Here is a 25,884-nt window from a genome sequence, read left to right as displayed (position 1 = left end):
CACACAGCACTAGTATCAGAGGAATGGCGGTGGTCCAGGAGGTAAGGATATGTTGTTGTTTTTTCTTATTTTATGATGCACAATTTAGCTGATTGTCCAGTAGTGGAGGACGTCATTGATTCTGAACTTCTCATTATCTTGCGACACGCCTTCAGACGCGATAAGGCAAAACGTGAACATTTGATCCCTATCTGCACTGGAATAGTGAAACTGAAGAAGGCAGCCGGCACTTTGTCTCCTTGTAACCTCTCCTCTTGTACTTTTGTCCCAGTCATTCTCAGTCTCCAGCCTGATCACATCACTTCAGATTCACGCCTATCCAAGCAGATCTGGTGCATTGTCGAAAAGCTTAAAAAAAAAAAACAGGTAGACGAAGAGCACAAAAAAAAAAGAGGTGAACATGGCTACCAGCAATAGCTGTCCAGCTCAGGTCACCTTCCTACCTCAGGAAAAACAAGATGAAGATGTGACATCAAAGAAGCACGGTAAACTGACAGTGAAATATAACCGCAAGGAACTGCAGCGCAGGATTAAGCTGGAGGAGTGGATTGATGCTCAAATTCAGGAGCTCTACCAGAACCAAGTAAGTCTGAAAACAGAATTTTTTTTTTTTTTTACTTGTCACTACTATATTACAACTATTAGCTATTTGGTTCATATTGTATACTTTTAATGTGTTCTTAATGTTTTATTCATTAATTATAATTTTCTCTTTTTTTTTGTATTTTCAATACATTTTAGATTATTGTTCATTCAAACAGTTGCAATATAATTTGGTTCAAAGGGTTGACTATGTTAAAAATACGTGAGGAATATAAAAGGAAAATAAAGCTACCCAACGATACAAAAACAATAGTGAGAATTTGTAGAGAAATTTTCACTTCCCTTGGACGAATTTCAGTTCTATCTTCGAGTCAGAAAATAAAACCATATATAAAAGTTAAAATTAATTTTCTTAAATAGGTTGTCCAGTTCTTTTATATTAGTAGCCTAGTCTTAGGATAAGGCCGGGATCACACATACGCGAGATATGGCCGAGTCTCGCAGGTGAAGACCCAGCTCTGGCGCCGGCACTCCGGAGCGGAGCGTGCAGCTCCATGTATTGCTGTGCGGCTGCACGCTCCGCTCTGGAGTGCCAGCGCCAGAGCTGGGTCTTCACCTGTGAGACTCGGCCGGCCGTATCTCGCGTATGTGTGATCCCGGCCTAAGTGATAAATACCAGATCAGTGAGGTGCAATACCCGAAACCCCTGCCAATCAGCTGTTCCTGGTGATGGCGGCATCTGGGTGTGATCAGTTGCGGAGCTACACAGCTCCATAAACCACATAGTGGCCACGGGTGGGTACTGCACATACGCCTCTAATCAAAACTGCAATACCCCTCATGCCATGTTCCTGGTGATCCCAGATATATGCTGGAGATGCGCAGAGGAAAAGGGAACATATGTCCATATCTGGTGGGACTGTCCGCCCATACAGAAATTGTGGAGGTCAATCTTTGATCTCTATAGTAAACTATCTATTCGTAAGGTTAGGCCCACAGCAGAATTAGCCCTCCTGTCTTTATGTGACTTGTCAATATCTGGGTTTAAGAAGAATCTTCTCAGACATTTCCTCACGGCTACTAACAACTTGATCCCCCGGTATTGGAAACAAGAAAAATCCCCCTCATGCTCTGAATTTGTTGCGGAACTTAACGATATCTATAGAATGGAGCAATTGATAAATCAGGCTACTAGGGACCCTACCAAATTTTACAATACTTGGGCTCCATGGATTGCATTCAGAGAAACCCCGGATTTAGATGTATGGCTATCTAGACCCTGATCTATATTTGGATTAGCTTCAGCTGTTCTTACTTCCTGAACATTACTTATCTATCTTAGCCTGCTTCCGTGGTCTGGGGTCGGGTTCAGTGGGTCTTCATCTTGTCCACCGCTGGAAGGGGGTTGGGGTTCACCCGAGGGAGGGAGCTTGGCTCTCCCGTACCCAACTACTTACAATATATCTTCTTGTTCTTATCTGTATCCTTCTCTTCTTCTCTTTCCTTCCTCTTTTACTACCTCTCCTTTTCTCGCACTTTCCTCATCTTGTATGAGATACCTACTATCAATATATGTAACTTAGCATTTGGTGTTACGAATAATCTTTTCCAATGATTGCCTATTATAACAGTGATAATTAAAGTTATTAAGCTGGAAATAAAATTTTAAAATTGTTGGGACACTAACTCTCTGACGGAAAAGTAGATTGTATTCCATTTATTTGACTGATTGTGTTCCCATTCTATTTCATTGCTGAATTGTTTATTTGCTTCAATAAACACGATTTAAACAAAAAAAACTGCAATACCCCAATGTGGCCACTATCTTTTTGACACAGTTGTGCTATTCTGCTCCGCAACTAAGTACACCCAGGCACAGCCAGTAGCAAAAACATCTAACTGGCGGAGTGCCAGGTGTCGCACCCCAACTGATCTGGTATTGATGACCTATTTTAAGGATAGGCCTTCAACTTAAAAGTATCCCAAGACACCTTTAGTATTACTCGTTTGGACTCAAACAAGTTATATACAATAATAACTATTGAACCATAAAAGAAATATAAGGGTATCCCATGTACAAGATATTGCATTTGCAAGGAGAGATTTCTGCCACTCCTTCCCAGCACCTCTATTGTTTATTGCTTACTTTTCTGCACAATCACTTGCCTGCACATCATTGAGACTGCTGCAGCCAATCACCTGCGTCAGCCAGGTGATTGGCCAGTGATTGGCTGCAGTGATTGGCTGCAGTATTCACGTGGATGTACAACAAGTGATTGCTGCAGAAAAGTAAACAGAGACCAGTGAGAATTACCAGAGTGGCAACGCTGGAGCGGAGGATTATTTAATAATGGAGTATGGCCTATTTTCTTGAATTCTTTGCTGTTAGAAAATGCAAACATTGAAATCCTGAGTAGCTCTCTGTTATTTGGATACCAAATGTTGGCACTTGGTTGTTATATGCTGTATGCCCATATTATTTTGGAACTATATGGCATGATTATGTGGGCTGAATATTCAGTCTGTACAATATAAGGGAGTATTAGTTAAAGAGTAATTGTCATTTTAATTTTTATATCATAAATCAATAGTACACATGAAAATAAGCAACTTAGTAATACATCTTATGAGACAGATCTGCTTCTTTCTATGCTAGAATAGATCAGTCATTATCAAAATTCCAATTCTGAGGTCAAATCTGCATTCAGTGAAGACAGACTTTCCCATTACTGAGATAAGAGATGGCTGTTAATGTGGCCAAAAAAGGACCAATAAAAACGTCAACTTGTCCTGCAGAAAACAAGCCCTCACATGGCTCGGTCGGCAGAAATATAGAAAAATTATAGCACTTAGAATATGGTGATGCACAAACTTTTTTTGTAAAATAAAAGTGTTTTTTTGGATGTGACAGCTGCCAAGCATAAAAACCAGATATAAATCTGGTATCGCTGTAATCACACCGACCTGAAGAATAAAGTAATCTAATTACCTATAGCACACGAGGAACGGCGTAAAAAGTAAATCAAACCGATTCTTCACCTGCTGTTGATTAGTTGATTCTGCCTCCTAAAGATCGCAGTAAGGCTCGGCGCACATTTATCCATTGCTCTGGCGCTGAGCATACACCAGGCATTCTGTGTAAATCTCTGAAATACGGAACCAATGGCAGAAGACTCCCTTATAATGAGGCAGATAGAGGCACTAGGTACGCTGTCCGGCCTATGATCTGGCAGTGTCTGTCTTTTTAGGATTGCAAAAAAGAGTGGTCTGCCAAAGTTTTGTGCACTTTTGAAAAGAAGGACACCACTGAACAGAGGCCAGACGGAGTCCAGAGTAACTCTGCTGCCTCATTATAGCGAATAGACCCATCGGGGGTTTCATCTGACTCTCGTCACTCAGAGATTTAGATGGAAACCACAAAGTGAGTGCTTAGCGTAGAGCGCCAGATAAATGTGAACCCAAACATTATGTAAAATGTTCCCAATAAAAGCTTTAACTCAAACCACAAAGTCCCTACTCAGCGTTGTCATCTGTTAATGGAAATATTGGGGACTTCCATGTTACTAGTTGCATAAATGCTCTGGAAAAACGCTGTGGCTCCTCACCCCCCAAAAGAAATCCAGAGATTTCTGCACTCCCAATTGGCGTATACAGGAGAAATTGCATAACAATCTATAATGTACATTTTCTCCTATTAATCATTCTAAAAATTAAAAACTTAGGGCTAAAGCAACATTTTAGTGGAAACAATAGTAATTTTCCATTGACTCAGCTCAATGTTATACAATTCTGTGAATCTCCTGACATTTAAAAATGCTCACTACACCCCTAGATGAATTTCTCAAGAGGTCTAGTTTCCAAAATGGAGTCAATTGTGCACATCAGGGGCTATTTAAAGGGAATCTGTCACCCCAAAATTCGCCTATAAGCTAAGGCCACCGCCATCAAGGGCTTATCTACAGCATTCTGTAATGCTGTAGATAAGCCCCCGATGTAACCTGAAAGATAAGAAAAACAGGTTATATTATACTCACCCAGGGGCGATCACGGTGTGGTCCGGTCCGATGGGTGTCGCGGTCCGGGTCCAGCGCCTCCCATCTTCATACGATGATGTCCTCTTCTTGTCTTCCTGCTGCGGCTCCTGCGCAGGCGTACTTTATCTGCCCTGTTGAGGGCAGAGCAAAGTACTGCAGTGTGCAGGCGCTGGGAGAGGTCAAAGAGGCCCGGCACCTGCGCACTGCATTTCTTTGCTCTGAGGGCAGATAAAGTATGTCTGTGCAGGAGCTGCGGCAAGAAGCAAAGAAGAGGACGTCATCGTATGAAGCTGGGAGGTGCTGGACCCGGACCGCGACACCCATCGGACCGGACTGCACCGGGTCCGCCCCTGGGTGAGTATAATCTGACTTGTTTTTCTTCTCTTTCAGGTTACCTTGGGGTTTATCTGCAGCATTACAGAATGTAGATAAGCCCCTGATGCCGGTGGCCTTAGCTTATAGGCGAATTTTGGGGTGATAGGTTCCCTTTAACTGTGACATGGCATCTGCTTTCTATTCCAGCTAATTTTGCACTCCAAAAGTCAAATGATGTCCTTTCACTCCTGAGCCCTACCGTCCGCTCAAACAGTAGTTTTCCACAACATATGGAGTATCGGTAGAAATTGCTCAACAAATTTTAGCGTTTTCCCAGTTATTCTTGTGAAAATAAAAAATGTGGAGCTAAAGCAATATTTTTGTGGGAATTTTTTTTTTTTTTTAATTTTCACAGCTCAATATTATAAAATTCTGTGAAGCCCACAAGGGGTTCAAGGTGCTCATCACACAGCTAGATAAATTCTTTGAGGGTATAGTTTCCAAAATGGGGTCAATTGTTGGGGAAATGGGTCAATTGTTGGGGCTTCCACTTTTTAGGCACAGTAAGGACTATGCAAAAATGACATGGCATTTGCTATCTATTCCAGCCAATTTTGCATTTCAAAAGTCAAATGACTTTCCTTCTCTTCCGGGCCCTGCTGTGTGAATGAACAGTAGTTTTTCACAACATATGAAGTATCTGCGTACTCAGAGGAAATTTCACCACAAATTGTATGGTCCATTTTCTCCTGTTACCCTTGTGAAAATGAAAAATATGGGGCAAAACCTACATTTTTGTGTGAAAAATTTATTTCATTTTCATGGCTCAACGTTATAAAATTCTGTGAAGCACCTGTGGGTTCAAGGTGATCACCACAGCTCTAAATAAATTCCTTGAAGGGTGTAGTTTCCAAAATAGCGTCACTTGTGGGGGGTGTCCACTGTTTAGGCACATCAAGGGGTCTCGTGACATGACATCCGCTTTCTATTCCAAGCAAAATAATTTTGACTCCAAAAGTCAAATGGAGCTCCTTCTCCCTCGATTACTGCTTTGCGCCCTAACAGTAGTTTTCCACCAAATACGGGGCATTGACACACTCAGGAGAAATTGCGCAACAAAGCATATGGTCCCTGTTGTGAACTCTGTGTTCAGGCTCCCTCTTGTGGTCACTGGTGGTATGGTGTGACTTTTGCTTTGGGCTCCCCCTGGTGGCTTTGTCTGTTATCCTGCTGGTCTCTGGCTATCAGCTGGTTCATTATCCTCTGGGAGGTTCCTATATAGCTCTGTTTTACTTTCACTTGTTGCCGGCTGTCGATGTAATCAGTGCTACTTATTCTTTCTGACTACCTTGCTCCCAGTCCATCCAGGACAAGGTAAGTTTTGTTTGCTCATTTTTTGATCAGCAGTGTTTATCATGTTTTCTGTTCCAGCTTGCTAAAATGTAATTCCCTCGCTTGCTGGTTGCTCTAGTGGGCTGAGTTTCTCCCCACACACCGTTAGTTGGTGTGTGGGTTCTGGAAATCTCTGGATGGATATTTTGTAAGGGTTTTTTATTGATCGCATAGACCCCTGCTCTATTTTTCTGCTTTCTAGTACTAGTGGGCCTCTTTTGCTGAATCTGATTTCATCCCTATGTATGTGCCTTCTTCTTACCTCACCGTTAACATTTGTTGGGGGCTTCTATATCTTTGGGGATTATTTCTCTGGAGGCAAGCGAGGTCTTTCTTTCTCTTTAGGGATAGCTAGTTCCTCAGGCTGGCTCGAGACGTCTAGTAATTTTTTAGGCACGTTCACCGGCTACCTCTAGTTGTGTTGGATAGGTTCAGATTTGCGATCAGTCCAGTTACCATCTCCCTAGAGCTCGTCCTTAGTTTAATTACTTGCTGGTCTATTTGTGATCCTCAGCCACTAGGGATGATAACAACAGTACAGCCGGCTAACAAAGTGTTAATTGCATGGCAGAAGCAGGAGAAAAGAAGCCTTGAAAAATTTTTTATTTTTTTTTGTGTTGTTGCCGTGTGTCTAGCTGCTGTGGCTGGCTTCTCTCCTCCTCTTAATCTTGGTGTGGTTCTGAGTTCAGCTGCTGACATGGATGTCCAGAGCTTGGCTTCCAGTCTGGATCATCTTGCTACTAGGGTTCAAAGTATTCAGGATTTTGTTGTTCACAGTCCTATGTCAGAGCCTAGAATACCTATTCCGGAGTTGTTTTCTGGAGATAAATCTAGGTTCCTGAATTTCAAGAACAATTGTAAGTTGTATCTTTCTTTGAAATCTCGTTCCTCTGGTGATTCCGTTCAGCAAGTTAAAATTATCATTTCTTTTTTGCGGGGTGACCCTCAAGATTGGGCTTTCGCATTGGCGCCAGGGAATCCTGCATTGCTGTTATGACCCCAATGGCAGAGGGTCTCAAAAGTACATACCAAGTCTGCAAACATAAAAAACCAGCTCATAGGGCAGTGGTAACTGGGCTAACCGTATATCTAATCCTAGCACCACAAATAGCAGCAGCCGGGGAACGTGCCTACGTTGGTTCTAGACGTCTCGCGCCAGCCGGAGAACTAACTAACCCTAGAAGGGAAAAGATAGACCTTTCTTGCCTCCAGAGAAAAGACCCCAAAAGTTGGATACAAGCCCCCCACAAATAATAACGGTGAGGTAAGGAGAAAAGACAAACGTAAGAATGAACTAGATATTTAGCAAAGAGAGGCCCACTGACTAATAGCAGAATATAGTAAGATGACTTATACGGTCAGCAAAAACCCTATCAAAATGTCCACGCTGGATATTCAAGAACCCCCGAACCGTCTAACGGCCCGGGGGGAGAATACCAGCCCCCTAGAGCTTCCAGCAAAATCAGGAATCACATTTAGTACAAGCTGGACAGAAAATAAGAGCCATACAAATAACCAAAAAACAAGGTAGCACGACTTAGCTTAATTTTGCAAGAACCAGGACCAGCAGACAGGAGCAAACAGAAAGGATCTGATTACAACGATGCCAGGCACTGGACTGAGAATCCAGGAAGCTTATATAGCAACACCCCTGTATTAACGACCCAGGTGGGTGCCAAACTGAGAAAGACAATCCCAGAGTCATATCACCAGTGACCACAAGAGGGAGCCAAAAAAGTCTAATTCACAACAGTACCCCCCCTTTAAGGAGGGGTCACCGAACCCTCACCAAGACCACCAGGGCGATCAGGATGAGCAGCGTGAAAGGCACGAACTAAGTCGGCCGCATGCACATCAGAGGCAACCACCCAGGAATTATCCTCCTGACCATAGCCCTTCCACTTGACCAGATACTGAAGCCTCCGCCTGGAGAGACGAGAATCCAAGATCTTCTCCACCACGTACTCCAACTCGCCCTCAACCAAGACCGGAGCAGGAGGCTCAACAGAAGGAACCACAGGTACAACGTACCGCCGCAACAAAGACCTATGGAACACGTTGTGAATGGCAAACGACACCGGAAGATCCAATCGAAAGGACACAGGATTAAGGATTTCCAATATCTTGTAAGGACCGATGAAGCGAGGCTTAAATTTAGGAGAGGAGACCTTCATAGGAACAAATCGAGAAGACAGCCATACCAAATCCCCAACACGAAGTCGGGGACCCACACCGCAGCGGCGGTTGGCAAAACGCTGAGCCTTCTCCTGTGACAACTTCAAGTTGTCCACCACATGATTCCAGATCTGCTGCAACCTATCCACCACGGAATCTACCCCAGGACAGTCAGAAGGCTCCACATGTCCCGAGGAAAAACGGGGATGGAAACCAGAGTTGCAAAAAAAAGGCGAAACCAAAGTAGCGGAACTAGCCCGATTATTAAGGGCAAACTCAGCCAACGGCAAGAAGGTCACCCAATCATCCTGATCTGCAGAAACAAAACACCTCAAATAAGCCTCCAGAGTCTGATTAGTTCGCTCCGTTTGTGTTGTGAATTAGACTTTTTGGCTCCCTCTTGTGGTCACTAGTGATATGACTCTGGGATTGTCTTTCTTCAGTTTGGCACTCACCTGGGTCGTTAGTCCAGGGGTGTCGCTATATAAACTTCCTGGATCCTTAGTCCAGTGCCTGGCATCGTTGTTATCAGATCCTTCTGTTGCTCCTGTCTGCTGGTCCTGGCTCTTGCAAAATTAAGCTAAGTCCTGCTTCTTTGTTTTTTTTGAGTTACTTGCTTTGCTTCTATTTTTGTCCAGCTTGTACTAAATGTGATTTCTGACCTTGCTGGAAGCTCTAGGGGGCTGGTGTTCTCCCCCCGGCCGTTAGACGGTTCGGGGGTTCTTGAATATCCAGCGTGGATATTTTAATAGGGTTTTTGCTGACCATATAAGTCATCTTACTATATTCTGCTATTAGCTAGTGGGCCTGTCTTTGCTAAATACCTAGCTCATTCTTATGTTTGTCTTTTCCTCTTACCTCACCGTTATTATTTGTTGGGGGCTTGTATCCAACTTTTGGGGTCTTTTCTCTGGAGGCAAGAAAGGTCTTTCTTTTCCCTTCTAGGGTTAGTTAGTTCTCCGGCTGGCGCGAGACGTCTAGAACCAACGTAGGCACGTTCCCCGGCTACTTCTATTTGTGGTGCTAGGATTAGATATATGGTCAGCCCAGTTACCACTGCCCTATGAGCTGGTTTTTTGTGTTTGCAGACTTGGTATTTATTCCTGAGACCCTCTGCCATTGGGGTCATAACAGTATGCCAGGCCTACATTGAATGTTTAATGCATTGCAGAAGTGGGATAATAAGAAAGGAAATTCTGATTTTTTTTTTTTTTTCCTCTCTTCCTCCCCTTTACCTCTGAGTGGCTTGAGCTTGCTGCAGACATGAATGTCCAGACCTTGATTACAAGTGTGGACCAGCTTGCTGCTCGTGTGCAAAGCATACAAGATTTTGTTACCAGTAGTTCTATGTCTGAACCTAAACTACCTATTCCTGAACTGTTTTCTGGAGACCGATTTAAGTTTAGGAATTTCAGGGATAATTGTAAATTGTTTCTATCTCTGAGACCCCGTTCATCTGGAGACTCAGCTCAGCAAGTTAAAATTGTTATCTCTTTTTTACGGGGCGACCCCCAGGATTGGGCTTTCTCGCTAGCGCCAGGAGATCCGGCATTGGCAAATATTGATGCGTTTTTTCTGGCGCTCGGATTGCTTTACGAGGAACCCAATCTTGAGGTTCAGGCAGAAAAAGCCTTGCTGGCTATTTCTCAGGGCCAGGATGAAGCTGAAGTGTATTGCCAAAAATTTCGGAAATGGTCCGTGCTTACTCAGTGGAATGAGTGTGCTCTGGCCGCAAATTTCAGAAATGGCCTTTCTGAAGCCATTAAGAATGTGATGGTGGGTTTCTCCATTCCTACAAGTCTGAATGATTCCATGGCGCTGGCTATTCAAATTGACCGGCGTTTGCGGGAGCGCAAAATCGCTAATCCTCTGGTGGTGTTGTCTAAACAAGCACCTGATTTGATGCAATGTGATAGAATTCAGACCAGAAATGAGCGGAAAAATCATAGACGTCAGAATGGGTTGTGTTTTTACTGTGGTGATTCTACACATGTTATATCAGCATGGTCTAAACGCCTAACAAGGGTTGTTAGTCCTGTCGCCATTGGTAATTTGCAACCTAAATTTATTTTGTCTGTGACTTTGATTTGCTCATTGTCCTCTTACCCTGTTATGGCGTTTGTGGATTCAGGTGCTGCCCTGAGTCTTATGGATCTGTCATTTGCCAAGCGCTGTGGTTTTGTTCTTGAGCCGTTGGTTAATCCTATCCCTCTGAGGGGTATTGATGCTACGCCATTGGCGGAAAATAAACCGCAGTTTTGGACACAGGTAACCATGTGCATGACTCCTGAACATCGGGAGGTGATTCGTTTTCTTGTTCTGCATAAAATGCATGATTTGGTCGTTTTGGGTTTGCCATGGTTACAGACTCATAATCCAGTCTTGGATTGGAAGGCAATGTCTGTGTCAAGTTGGGGCTGTCAGGGTATTCATGGTGATTCCCCGTCGGTGTCTATTGCTTCCTCTACTCCTTCGGAAGTTCCTGAGTATTTGTCTGATTATCAGGATGTGTTCAGCGAGTCCAGGTCCAGTGCTCTGCCTCCTCATAGGGACTGTGACTGTGCCATAGATTTGATTCCAGGTAGCAAATTTCCTAAGGGAAGACTATTTAATCTGTCTGTACCTGAGCATACCGCAATGCGTTCGTATATCAAGGAGTCTCTGGAGAAGGGGCATATCCGTCCTTCTTCTTCCCCTCTTGGTGCGGGATTCTTTTTTGTGGCCAAGAAGGACGGATCTTTGAGACCTTGTATTGACTATCGGCTTTTGAATAAAATCACTGTTAAATTTCAGTATCCTTTGCCTCTGTTGTCAGACTTGTTTGCCCGAATTAAAGGTGCCAAGTGGTTCACCAAGATAGATCTTCGTGGTGCGTACAACCTTGTGCGCATTAAGCGAGGAGATGAATGGAAAACCGCATTTAATACGCCCGAAGGTCATTTTGAGTACTTGGTGATGCCTTTTGGGCTCTCTAATGCTCCTTCAGTGTTTCAGTCCTTTATGCATGATATTTTCCAGAAGTATCTGGATAAATTTATGATCGTTTATCTGGATGATATTCTGTTTTTTTCTGATGACTGGGACTCGCATGTAGAGCAGGTCAGGATGGTGTTTCAGGTTTTGCGTGAGAATGCTTTATTTGTTAAGGGCTCAAAGTGTCTCTTTGGAGTACAGAAGGTTCCCTTTTTGGGGTTTATTTTTTCCCCTTCTGTGGTGGAGATGGACTCAGTCAAGGTCCGAGCTATTCATGATTGGACTCAACCCACGTCAGTTAAGAGTCTTCAGAAGTTCTTGGGTTTTGCTAACTTCTACCGTCGTTTTATTGCTAATTTTTCTAGCATTGTTAAACCTTTGACGGATATGACCAAGAAAGGTTCTGATGTTGCTAACTGGGCTCCTGCAGCCGTGGAGGCTTTCCAGGAGTTGAAGCGCCGGTTTACTTCGGCGCCTGTTTTGTGCCAGCCTGATGTCTCACTTCACTTTCAGGTTGAAGTGGATGCTTCTGAGATTGGGGCAGGGGCCGTTTTGTCGCAGAGAGGCCCTGGTTGCTCTGTGATGAGACCTTGTGCCTTTTTCTCGAGGAAGTTTTTGCCTGCTGAGCGGAATTATGATGTTGGCAATCGGGAGTTGTTGGCCATGAAGTGGGCATTTGAGGAGTGGCGTCATTGGCTCGAGGGTGCTAAGCATCGTGTGGTGGTCTTGACTGATCACAAAAATTTGATGTATCTCGAGTCTGCTAAACGCCTGAATCCTAGACAGGCCCGCTGGTCATTGTTTTTCTCCCGTTTTGACTTTGTGGTCTCGTATTTACCAGGTTCAAAGAATGTGAAGGCTGATGCTCTTTCAAGGAGCTTTGTGCCTGACTCTCCGGGAGTCGCAGAGCCGGTTGGTATTCTTAAAGAGGGAGTTATCTTGTCAGCCATTTCTCCGGATTTGCGACGTGTGTTGCAGAGATTTCAGGCTGGTAGACCTGACTCTTGTCCACCTGACAGACTGTTTGTTCCTGATAAGTGGACCAGCAGAGTCATTTCCGAGGTTCATTCCTCGGTGTTGGCAGGGCATCCGGGAATTTTTGGCACCAGAGATCTGGTGGCTAGGTCCTTTTGGTGGCCTTCCTTGTCACGGGATGTGCGGTCGTTTGTGCAGTCCTGTGGGACTTGTGCTCGAGCTAAGCCTTGCTGTTCTCGTGCCAGCGGGTTGCTCTTGCCCTTGCCTGTCCCGAAGAGGCCTTGGACACACATTTCCATGGATTTCATTTCAGATCTCCCGGTGTCTCAGGGCATGTCTGTCATCTGGGTGGTATGTGATCGCTTTTCTAAGATGGTTTATTTGGTGCCTTTGCCTAAGCTGCCTTCCTCTTCCGATCTGGTTCCTGTGTTCTTTCAGAATGTGGTTCGTTTACACGGCATTCCTGAGAATATTGTGTCTGACAGAGGATCCCAGTTTGTTTCCAGGTTCTGGCGATCCTTTTGTGCTAGGATGGGCATTGAGTTGTCGTTTTCGTCGGCCTTTCATCCTCAGACTAATGGACAAACTGTTATGACCCCAATGGCAGAGGGTCTCAGGAATAAATACCAAGTCTGCAAACACAAAAAACCAGCTCATAGGGCAGTGGTAACTGGGCTGACCATATATCTAATCCTAGCACCACAAATAGAAGTAGCCGGGGAACGTGCCTACGTTGGTTCTAGACGTCTCGCCCAAGAACTTCTGAAGACTTTTAACTGACGTGGGCCAATCATGAATAGCTCGGACCTTGACTGGGTCCATCTCCACCGCAGAAGGGGAAAAAATAAACCCCAAAAAGGGAACCTTCTGTACTCCAAAGAGACACTTTGAGCCCTTAACAAACAAAGCATGCTCACGCAAAACCTGAAATACCATCCTGACCTGCTCTACATGCGAGTCCCAATCATCAGAAAAAACCAGAATATCATCCAGATAAACAATGATAAGTTTATCCAGATACTTCCGGAAAATATCATGCATAAAGGACTGAAACACTGAAGGAGCATTAGAGAGCCCAAAAGGCATCACCAAGTACTCAAAATGACCTTCGGGCGTATTAAATGCAGTTTTCCATTCATCTCCCTGCTTAATGCGCACAAGGTTGTACGCACCACGAAGATCTATCTTGGTGAACCACTTGGCACCTTTAATCCGGGCAAACAAGTCCGACAACAGAGGCAAAGGATACTGAAATTTAACAGTGATTTTATTCAGAAGCCGATAGTCAATACAAGGTCTCAAAGATCCGTCCTTCTTGGCCACAAAAAAGAATTCCGCACCAAGAGGGGAAGAGGATGGACGGATATGCCCCTTCTCCAGAGACTCCTTGATATACGAACGCATTGCGGTATGCTCAGGTACAGACAGATTAAATAGTCTTCCCTTAGGAAATTTACTACCTGGAATCAAATCTATGGCGCAGTCACAGTCCCTATGAGGAGGCAGAGCACTGGACGTGGACTCGCTGAATACATCCTGATAATCAGACAAATACTCAGGAACTTCCGAAGGAGTAGAGGAAGCAATAGACACTGGCGGGGAATCACCATGAATTCCCTGACAGCCCCAACTTGACACAGACATTGCCTTCCAATCCAAGACTGGATTATGGGTCTGTAACCATGGCAGACCCAAAACGACCAAATCATGCATTTTATGCAGAACAAGAAAACGAATCACCTCCTGATGTTCAGGAGTCATGCACATGGTTACCTGTGTCCAAAACTGCGGTTTATTTTCCGCCAATGGCGTAGCATCAATACCTCCCTAAGAGGGATAGGATTTACCAACGGCTCAAGAACAAAACCACAGCGCTTGGCAAATGACAGATCCATAAGACTCAGGGCAGCACCTGAATCCACAAACGCCATAACAGGGTAGGAAGACAATGAGCAAATTAAAGTCACAGACAAAATAAATTTAGGTTGCAAATTACCAATGGCGACAGGGCTAACAACCCTTGTTAGGCGTTTAGAGCATGCTGATATAACATGTGTAGAATCACCACAGTAAAAACACAACCCATTCTGACGTCTATGATTTTTCCGTTCATTTCTAGTCTGAATTAGATCACATTGCATTAAATCAGGTGTTTGTTCAGACAACACCACCAGAGGATTAGCAGTTTTGCGCTCCCGCAAACGCCGGTCAATTTGAATAGCCAGCGCCATGGAATCATTCAGACTTGTAGGAATGGAGAAACCCACCATCACATTCTTAATGGCTTCAGAAAGGCCATTTCTGAAATTTGCGGCCAGAGCACACTCATTCCACTGAGTAAGCACGGACCATTTCCGAAATTTTTGGCAATACACTTCAGCTTCATCCTGGCCCTGAGAAATAGCCAGCAAGGCTTTTTCTGCCTGAATTTCAAGATTGGGTTCCTCGTAAAGCAATCCGAGCGCCAGAAAAAACGCATCAATATTTGCCAATGCCGGATCTCCTGGCACTAGCGAGAAGGCCCAATCCTGAGGGTCGCCCCGTAAGAAAGAGATAACAATTTTAACTTGCTGAGCTGAGTCTCCAGATGAACGGGGTCTCAGAGATAGAAACAATTTACAATTATTCCTGAAATTCCTAAACTTGAATCGGTCTCCAGAGAACAGTTCAGGAATAGGTATTTTAGGTTCAGACATTGGACTACTGGTAACAAAATCTTGTATGCCCTGCACACGAGCAGCAAGCTGATCCACACCTGCAATCAAGGTCTGGACATTCATGTCCGCAGCAAACACAAGCCACTCAGAGGTAAAGGGGAGGAACAAAGAGAGGAAAAAAAAAAAAAAAAAACTCAGAATTTCCTTTCTTATTATCCCACTTCTGCAATGCATTAAACATTCAACTTTGGCCTGGCATACTGTTATGACCCCAATGGCAGAGGGTCTCAAAAGTACATACCAAGTCTGCAAACATAAAAAACCAGCTCATAGGGCAGTGGTAACTGGGCTAACCGTATATCTAATCCTAGCACCACAAATAGCAGCAGCCGGGGAACGTGCCTACGTTGGTTCTAGACGTCTCGCGCCAGCCGGAGAACTAACTAACCCTAGAAGGGAAAAGATAGACCTTTCTTGCCTCCAGAGAAAAGACCCCAAAAGTTGGATACAAGCCCCCCACAAATAATAACGGTGAGGTAAGGAGAAAAGACAAACGTAAGAATGAACTAGATATTTAGCAAAGAGAGGCCCACTGACTAATAGCAGAATATAGTAAGATGACTTATACGGTCAGCAAAAACCCTATCAAAATTTCCACGCTGGATATTCAAGAACCCCCGAACCGTCTAACGGCCCGGGGGGAGAATACCAGCCCCCTAGAGCTTCCAGCAAAATCAGGAATCACATTTAGTACAAGCTGGACAGAAAATAAGAGCCATACAAATAACCAAAAAACAAGGTAGCACGACTTAGCTTAATTTTGCAAGAACCAGGACCAGCAGACAGGAGCAAACAGAAAGGATCTGATTACAACGATGCCAGGCACTGGACTGAGAATCCAGGAAGCTTATATAGCAACACCCCTGGACTAACGACCCAGGTGGGTGCCAAACTGAGAAAGACAATCCCAGAGTCATATCACCAGTGACCACAAGAGGGAGCCAAAAAAGTCTAATTCACAACAATTGCTCAGTGTGGATGCGTTTTTTCTGGCCCTTGGATTGCTCTATGAGGAACCTAATCTTGAGAACCAGGCTGAAAAAGCGTTATTGGCCCTCTCACAGGGGCAAGATGAAGCAGAGGTGTACTGCCAGAAATTTCAGAAATGGTCGGTGCTTACTCAGTGGAATGAGTGTGCCCTGGCTGCAAATTTCAGAAAAGGTCTTTCTGAAGCCATTAAGAATGTCATGGTGGGGTTCCCTACGCCTGCAGGTCTGAATGAGTCAATGACTCTGGCCATTCAGATTGATCGGTGTTTGCGGGAGCGCAAACCTGTGCACCATTTGGCGGTGTCTTCTGAACAGACACCTGAATTTATGCAATGTGACAGAATTCTGACCAGAAGTGAACGGCAAAATTATAGACGGCAAAATGGCTTGTGCTTTTACTGTGGTGACTCAGCTCATGTTATCTCAGCATGCTCTAAGCGCAAAAAGAAGGTTGATAAATCAGTCACCATTGGTACTTTACAGCCTAAGTTCATTTTGTCTGTTACCCTGATTTGTTCCCTGTCATCTTACCCGGTTAATGCTTTTGTAGATTCAGGTGCTGCCCTGAGTCTGATGGATTGGTCGTTTGTCAGGCGCTGTGGTTTTGATTTGGAGCCTTTGAAATTCCCTATTCCACTAAGGGGAATTGATTCTACACCATTGGCTACGAATAGACCTCAGTACTGGACACAAGTGACCATGTGCATGACTCCTGTTCATCAGGAGGTGATTCGTTTTCTTGTACTGCATAATTTGCATGATGTAGTCGTGTTGGGTCTACCATGGCTGCAGACTCATAATCCAGTCCTGGATTGGAAAGCTATGTCTGTGTCAAGTTGGGGTTGTCAGGGAATTCATGGTGACGCTCCTGTGGTGTCAATTGCTTCGTCCACTCCTTCTGAAGTCCCTACGTTTTTGTCAGACTACCAGGATGTATTTGAGGAGCCCAAACTCAATTCTCTACCTCCTCATAGGGATTGTGATTGTGCTATAGATTTGATTCCTGGTAGTAAGTTTCCTAAGGGACGACTTTTCAATTTATCTGTGCCGGAGCATGCTGCCATGCGTTGCGGAGTTATATAAAGGAGTCTTTGGAGAAGGGACATATTCGCCCGTCCTCATCCCCTCTTGGTGCAGGATTCTTTTTTGTGGCTAAGAAGGATGGTTCCCTGAGACCTTGTATTGATTATTGCCTTTTGAATAAAATCACGGTCAAATTTCAGTATCCTTTGCCATTGTTAACTGATTTGTTTGCTCGCATTAGGGGGTCTAGTTGGTTCACCAAGATAGATCTTCGTGGTGCGTATAACCTTGTGCGTATAAAACAGGGTGATGAATGGAAAACTGCATTTAATATTCCTGAAGGCCATTTTGAGTACTTGGTGATGCCTTTTGGACTTTCTAATGCTCCTTCAGTCTTTCAGTCCTTTATGCAAGACATCTTCCGTGAATATCTGGATAAGTTTATGATTGTGTATCTGGATGATATTCTGTTTTTTTTGGATGATTGGGAGTCTCATGTTAAGCAGGTCAGGATGGTCTTTCAGGTCCTGCGTGACAATGCTTTATTTGTGAAGGGCTCAAAATGTCTTTTTGGAGTCCAGAAGATTTCTTTTTTGGGTTTCATTTTTTCTCCTTCTACTATTGAGATGGACCCAGTCAAGGTTCAGGCTATTCATGACTGGACGCAGCCTACATCTGTTAAGAGTCTTCAGAAGTTCTTGGGTTTTGCTAATTTTTACCGTCGCTTCATAGCTAATTTTTCTGGTGTTGTTAAGCCTTTGACGGATTTGACCAAGAAAGGTTCTGATGTGACTAATTGGTCTTCTGCGGCTGTGGAGGCCTTTCGGGAGCTGAAGCGTCGGTTTTCTTCGGCTCCGGTCTTATGTCAGCCAGATGTCTCACTTCCCTTCCAGGTGGAGGTTGATGCTTCCGAGATTGGAGCGGGGGCTGTTTTGTCGCAGAGAAGCTCTGATGGCTCTGTGATGAAGCCATGTGCTTTCTTTTCAAGAAAGTTTTCGCCTGCCGAGCGGAATTATGATGTCGGTAATCGGGAGCTGTTGGCTATGAAGTGGGCATTTGAGGAGTGGCGACATTGGCTCGAGGGAGCTAAGCATCGTGTGGTGGTCTTGACTGATCACAAGAATTTGATTTATCTCGAGTCGGCCAAACGGCTGAATCCCAGACAGGCTCGTTGGTCGTTGTTTTTCTCTTGTTTTGATTTCGTGGTTTCGTACCTGCCTGGTTCGAAGAATGTGAAGGCTGATGCTCTTTCTAGGAGTTTTGTGCCTGACTCTCCTGGAGATTCAGAGCCGGCTGGTATTCTTAGAGAAGGGGTGATTTTGTCTGCCATCTCCCCAGATTTGCGACGTGTGCTGCAAGAGTTTCAGGCGGATAGACCTGATCGCTGTCCACCGGAGAGACTGTTTGTCCCGGATAGATGGACCAACAGAGTCATCTCCGAGGTTCATTCTTCGGTGTTGGCGGGCCATCCTGGAATATTTGGTACCAGAGACTTGGTGGCCAGGTCTTTTTGGTGGCCTTCCTTGTCGCGGGATGTGCGTTCCTTTGTGCAGTCTTGTGGAATTTGTGCTCGGGCTAAGCCTTGCTGTTCTCGAGCCAGTGGTTTGCTGTTACCTTTGCCTGTCCCGAAGAGGCCTTGGACGCACATTTCCATGGATTTTATTTCAGATCTCCCTGTCTCTCAGAGAATGTCTGTCATCTGGGTGGTGTGTGATCGTTTTTCTAAGATGGTCCATTTGGTACCCTTGCCTAAGTTGCCTTCCTCCGAGTTGGTTCCACTGTTTTTTCAAAATGTGGTTCGTTTGCACGGGATTCCTGAAAACATTGTTTCTGACAGAGGATCCCAGTTTGTGTCTAGATTTTGGCGGACCTTTTGTGCTAAATTGGGCATTGATTTGTCTTTTTCGTCAGCCTTCCATCCTCAGACGAATGGCCAAACCGAGCGAACTAATCAGACCTTGGAGACTTATTTAAGATGTTTTGTTTCTGCTGATCAGGACGACTGGGTTACTTTTTTGCCGTTGGCTGAGTTTGCCCTTAATAATCGGGCTAGTTCTGCTACTTTGGTTTCTCCTTTCTTTTGTAATTCGTGGTTTCATCCTCGTTTTTCCTCGGGTCAGGTGGAGCCTTCTGACTGTCCTGGAGTGGATGTTGTGGTTGATAGGTTGTATCAGATTTGGAATCATGTGGTGGACAATTTGAAGCTGTCTCAAGAGAAGGCTCAGCTCTTTGCCAACCGCCGTCGCTGTGTGGGTCCCCGACTTCGCGTTGGGGACTTGGTGTGGTTGTCTTCTCGCTTCGTTCCTATGAGGGTCTCCTCTCCTAAGTTCAAGCCTCGGTTTATCGGTCCTTATAAGATTCTGGAAGTCCTTGGCCCTGTGTCATTTCGTCTGGACCTCCCAGCATCATTTGCTATTCATAATGTGTTCCATCGCTCGTTGTTGCGGAGGTATGTGGTGCCTGTGGTACCTCCGGTTGAGCCTCCTGCCCCGGTGCTGGTTGAGGGAGAATTGGAATACGTGGTGGAGAAGATCTTGGATTCTCGTATTTCTAGACGGAGGCTCCAGTATTTGGTTAAATGGAAGGGCTATGGTCAGGAGGATAATTCTTGGGTTGTCGCCTCTGATATTCATGCAGCCGATTTGGTTTGTGCCTTCCATGTGGCTCATCCTGATCGCCCTGGTGGTTTTCATGAGGGTTCGGTGACCCCTCCTCAAGGGGGGGGTACTGTTGTGAACTCTGTGTTCAGGCTCCTGGAGCGCCCCCACTGCCGCAGGGCCGAGGGGTACCCGGTACCGGGCCTCTGAGTCTCTGCTCCGGGGTTGTCACGGTGGCTAGGCCCGATCCGTGACCCTGCCGAGGGGCGCACAGTGAAAGATGTGACGGATGATGGTAGTGGTGGTGAGGCTGTGGTGGTGCAGTGCAGTAAATAACGAGGACACCAGGTTGCAGTCTCTTTACCTCTTTACTGAAGATTTCTGGGTCCTCAGTCCGGAATCCGGATAACCAGGCTGCGCAAGTCCGGCCGGCCCAATGGCACCTCCAGAGTTCTCTTAGCAGGTGGAAATCTGTGCCTTCCTTCTAGCGCTATGTGTTGTGGTCCTTCCCTGCTGTGCTTACAGAAAGTCCCCACAACTGTTGTGTCTGTTTCTTAAGTTCCCTCACAACTCGATTAGATGATGTTCTGCTAATCCTCCGTCCCTCCCTGGTGTTCTGGTTGGGACGGCACCCGTTTGACGGGTAGGCTTGGAGCTCTTCCGGGACCCTAGAGTCGCCCCTCTCCACAAGTTGCCCCCCAAGACTGCATAGGTGATTTAAGTGAGACAGCCCGCCTTAAACTGACTGTCCTGCCGCTGTTTGGAGTATTGCTTGAAGCTGAATGTTATGATACTCCCTCAGCGTTCCGGCCACCGGTAGTGCGCCTCAGTAGGATGTTGCTTCGGTCTTACAGCACGACTCCTACTGGTATTTCTCCTTTTGCTTGATCTCGTTTCTCACTCAGCACAATCTATCTCGCTTCTAATCCTTCCTTGGGCACCGCCGCTATCCTGAGCAGGCACGGTCCCGTTACGTTCGTTCAAGTTGCCAAGCCTCTGTCAGTATCCCACCCCTGACAGAGACCCTACTGTATCTTCCCCCACAACACCCTCTGCCACAAGGTGTTGCCTGGTTCCAACCCAGTCAGCTTTCTGATCTAACTTCCTGTCTGACCCCCAGTTTACCCACTATGGTGGGGAGTGGCCTAGTGAATAGAACCCTTAGCTCCCCCGGAGGCCCGGCTGTGAAATGTATTGGTGTCTGTGATACCTGATCAGATGAACTCCTTCAGTGCCATCAGACGCACCATAGCTCCCCATAGTGGCGGAGCCACAGTACTGCAACGACCAGGACTCTGGGGCGCTGCACTCCCCCCTGGTTAAACACAGTACTCCGGGACTGAGAAGAAAACAACAATACAAGTTAGCAAAAAGACATACAGTTTTGTTGAGTGCAATAACAATAAGTATACTTAAACAGAGCTTCCCTTTATGGGAGGTGAGGACACTTGAACGTTACAAACATGGTTAGATATCATAGCAACATGCTATAATTAACTTTTCTTACCCAACCGGGTATTCTACTAAGTGCAAAATTGTTGAACAATAATTTAACATTGCCTTTAAGGACATACACTCTGAATCCACTAAAGACCTTCTTATAATCACATTATAAGGCAATTTAACTTTTTCATTCTCCTTCTTTAAATCTGCAGGACCGCCTATCCTAACGGCACCAGACCTACTGCCTCTCCTTTCTATGCAGGACCGCCCCGTTCAGCCCGGGCCTACTGCCTTTTCAACTACTATACACAGTATAGAGCATAACATTACTTTCAGTTTAAGAGCACCGAGCCATTTTTACATGACTCCTCTGAGGACTCAGGGTTCACCTTCTATCCCCATTATCTATCAACATTATCAAAAACAGTTTCTATTGAACATTAAACCTTCTCATTATCTTTCTCACTAACATGCATGCTGGACACCACGTCTACCCCTACGGGCCCACTGCATCCTTCTTCTAGCTTTCACTTTCTTTCTGGGAACATCATCAGCATTTCTTTACAATTAACTAGTTGGGTACGTATAACTTTCTCACATAAACATTATCATCACGTTCTCTTTATCAAAACATCATTGCTATCTCTCAGTCTTAAAGCAATGCCATTCTTTTAAGTGCAACAAGTGAACATCCCCTTTAAGAGGGGACCAAGTCTCTATGAGGTAGCATATCTTCTCAAGCTACCAGTCCATACTCAGCAAAGGTTCCAGTGTGGTATCTTCACAAAGAGTCCTTCTTTAAGTAAAACCAGTAGGGAGCACCTTTAATAAGGTGCAAACTATGTACAAAAAGTTTGTATCATGCACTGTTCATGATTGCGGCAGTTCTGAAAACTTGTGCAAAACTAGAAAAACAACCAAAACAATAGGGATCCCGGGTCAACAAAAAGGATCCCCTTAAGAGTTAACCCTGGACGGGTTTTAGCAGCAACATAAGAGAACAGTAACTATTTACATATTGATAAAGCAATTATGCTTACTCATTCTTCGATAGAGAAGGTGGTTTCCTTCTGGGCCTCACCAGACCAACGGGTCGTGCTGCCGATCCAGGGAGCGGTTCTGGTCCCAGCAACGACAGGATCCCTCGCCGCGATGCTCTTTTCACTGAGGATCCGGCACGCCCCCAAGGTACATGGTGGGTCCGGGTTCCCCGCTGCTCCGCAGGGTCAGGGTCCGTTGCCTTTTCGGCGGGAGGTTCATCTTCGGAGGTTGCAGCGGCGGCCTGGAGCGCGACGCACCGCTGGACGCCCCGCGCCATCCAGCCAGCTTCGCCTGTTGCTCTCCTCCACCTGGTGTAGGTTACAGCATCACCTGGCTCCAGGTCGCGAGCGAACCTTCCTCCGCAGGGCTCTACCTCCTCTCGGTCCACGTGGACTTGTAGCGGCTCCCCGATCTCCTGTATAACCCCTCTTCCATGTCGGGGGTTGAAGGAGACCACTACACCCCAGTGGGACGATGGGACCTCTGCAACGTTGGTCAGATCAACCTGGGTCGCCGGTTGTGGTCGGTCTCGCCATGCAGCCACCAAGCGCCGCAGGTGTTCGGCCTCTGGCATGATCTTCAGGCCCTGTGTCTGCAGCGCACTTTCAGCCACGGCCGGGTTGGGAGGAGCAGGGGACACCGGAGACAAACGGACCTCTGTGGGCTGGCCCAGCCGATCGAGCACGCGGGCATCAGCCTCCAAACGGCGTGCTATCCGGCGGGCCTCGGCTGCAGCTACACACTCCTCAGACGGTGGCAAGGGGGTCGGCCCATCGGTGACTCCGTGAGGGTCAGTCCCCGCAACATTGGCGCATCTGGGGCTGTGTCGAGTGGCGCAGCCTCAGGCTGGATCGGGTCAGTCCCACGCGGTGTTCCTGGTGTCGCCATCTTTTCTCCTTCTCCAGTGTCCTCTTCCCGCGGTCTCTTTCGTGGGCGGCCCCGTCTCCATGGTCTCCACCCTCCAAACAGGATCAGGAGGCGGACCTCAGCTGTTGACGGACACGTCCTCAGGACACAGAAATATTTAGACTGGGCGGCCATTGTTCTTCGCGCTCTTCAGCTTGCCTACGCCCACTCCACGCCCCTCTTCTTCTCCTGCGCTCTCCTCAGCGCTGTAATGGCGGTGGATTTTGGCGGTAAATGGCGCAGCACACAGTCTTTGCAATAAAGTACAGTCCAAGCACAACAAATCACAGTCCCAAGGCACACATGACCTGATTCTTCAGGCTTAAGTAGATCCTGTTCGTGACGCCAAGTTGGAGCGCCCCCACTGCCGCAGGGCCGAGGGGTACCCGGTACCGGGCCTCTGAGTCTCTGCTCCGGGGTTGTCACGGTGGCTAGGCCCGATCCGTGACCCTGCCGAGGGGCGCACAGTGAAAGATGTGACGGATGATGGTAGTGGTGGTGAGGCTGTGGTGGTGCAGTGCAGTAAATAACGAGGACACCAGGTTGCAGTCTCTTTACCTCTTTACTGAAGATTTCTGGGTCCTCAGTCCGGAATCCGGATAACCAGGCTGCGCAAGTCCGGCCGGCCCAATGGCACCTCCAGAGTTCTCTTAGCAGGTGGAAATCTGTGCCTTCCTTCTAGCGCTATGTGTTGTGGTCCTTCCCTGCTGTGCTTACAGAAAGTCCCCACAACTGTTGTGTCTGTTTCTTAAGTTCCCTCACAACTCGATTGGATGATGTTCTGCTAATCCTCCGTCCCTCCCTGGTGTTCTGGTTGGGACGGCACCCGTTTGACGGGTAGGCTCGGAGCTCTTCCGGGACCCTAGAGTCGCCCCTCTCCACAAGTTGCCCCCCAAGACTGCATAGGTGATTTAAGTGAGACAGCCCGCCTTAAACTGACTGTCCTGCCGCTGTTTGGAGTATTGCTTGAAGCTGAATGTTATGATACTCCCTCAGCGTTCCGGCCACCGGTAGTGCGCCTCAGTAGGATGTTGCTTCGGTCTTACAGCACGACTCCTACTGGTATTTCTCCTTTTGCTTGATCTCGTTTCTCACTCAGCACAATCTATCTCGCTTCTAATCCTTCCTTGGGCACCGCCGCTATCCTGAGCAGGCACGGTCCCGTTACGTTCGTTCAAGTTGCCAAGCCTCTGTCAGGATCCCACCCCTGACAGAGACCCTACTGTATCTTCCCCCACAACACCCTCTGCCACAAGGTGTTGCCTGGTTCCAACCCAGTCAGCTTTCTGATCTAACTTCCTGCCTGACCCCCAGTTTACCCACTATGGTGGGGAGTGGCCTAGTGAATAGAACCCTTAGCTCCCCCCGGAGGCCCGGCTGTGAAATGTATTGGTGTCTGTGATACCTGATCAGATGAACTCCTTCAGTGCCATCAGACTCACCATAGCTCCCCATAGTGGCGGAGCCACAGTACTGCAACGACCAGGACTCTGGGGCGCTGCACTCCTGTCATGTTCTCAATGGCAAGAGAACATAGCATCAGCATATATAGGAACTAGCTCTTGGAAGATGGGAACTGAGCTGACCATGAACTAAACCTAACGCACAACTAGCAGTGGCCGGGTAGCATGCCTACGTTGATTCTAGATGCCCAGCACCAGCCGGAGGACTAAATAATGCTAGCAGAGGAAAATATTAGTCCTAGCTCACCTCTAGAGAAATACCCCGAAAGGAGACAGAGGCCCCCCACATGTATTGGCGGTGAATTAAGATGAAATAACAAACGTAGTATGAAAATAGGTTTAGCAAATTTGAGGTCCACTTACTACATAGCAGAAGATAGAAAGGACACTTTCATGGTCAGCTTAAAACCCTATCAAAACACCATCCAGGAATTACTTTAAAACTCTGGCATTAACTCATAACACCAGAGTGGCAATTCCTGTTCACAAGAGCTTTCCAGACACAGTAACGAAACTACAGCTGTGAACTGGAACAAAAATGCAAAAACAAACATGGACAAGAGTCCAACTTATCTAGTAGTTGTCTAGGAGCAGGAACAAGCACAGAGAGGCTTCTGATAACATTGTTGACCGGCAAGCAACTAACAGAGCAGCAAGGTTATATAGCGACTCCCACATCTTGATGGGAACAGGTGAACAGAGAAGATGAAAACACCAGTTCAATTCCACCAGTAGCCACCGGGGGAGCCCAGAATCCAAATTCACAACAGTACCCCCCCCTCAAGGAGGGGGCACCGAACCCTCACCAGAACCACCAGGGCGATCAGGATGGGCCCTATGAAAGGCACGAACCAGATCAGAGGCATGAACATCAGATGCATTCACCCAAGAATTATCCTCCTGGCCGTATCCCTTCCACTTGACCAGATACTGGAGTCTCCGTCTGGAAACACGAGAGTCCAAGATTTTCTCCACAACGTACTCCAACTCACCCTCAACCAACACCGGAGCAGGAGGCTCAACGGAAGGCACAACCGGTACCTCATACCTGCGCAATAATGACCGATGAAAAACGTTATGAATAGAGAAGGATGCAGGGAGGTCCAAACGGAAGGAAACAGGGTTAAGAATCTCCAATATCTTATACGGGCCGATGAACCGAGGCTTAAACTTAGGAGAAGAGACCCTCATAGGGACAAAACGAGAAGACAACCACACCAAATCCCCAACACAAAGCCGAGGACCAACACGACGGTGGCGGTTGGCAAAAAGCTGAGTCTTCTCCTGGGACAACCTCA

At 46.4% G+C, this 25,884-nt stretch overlaps 1 protein-coding gene across 1 annotated transcript in view; it reads left to right on the top strand.

Annotated features, from left to right (window-relative positions):
* The first annotated feature begins 208 nt into the window (after positions 1–208).
* Positions 209–25,884, top strand: part of PPP1R14D (protein phosphatase 1 regulatory inhibitor subunit 14D) — a 67,719-nt gene continuing 42,043 nt past the window's right edge. Inside the window, exon 1 of the mRNA XM_077260780.1 lies at positions 209–583. Within this exon, the coding sequence (XP_077116895.1) occupies positions 401–583 (183 nt within the window). The 5' untranslated portion in view covers positions 209–400. The remainder of the gene's footprint in view (positions 584–25,884) is intronic.

This window comes from Ranitomeya variabilis, chromosome 1 (assembly GCF_051348905.1).
Source record: "Ranitomeya variabilis isolate aRanVar5 chromosome 1, aRanVar5.hap1, whole genome shotgun sequence".
Lineage (NCBI taxonomy): Eukaryota > Metazoa > Chordata > Amphibia > Anura > Dendrobatidae > Ranitomeya > Ranitomeya variabilis.
This window is presented reverse-complemented; position numbering and strand designations above follow the sequence as displayed.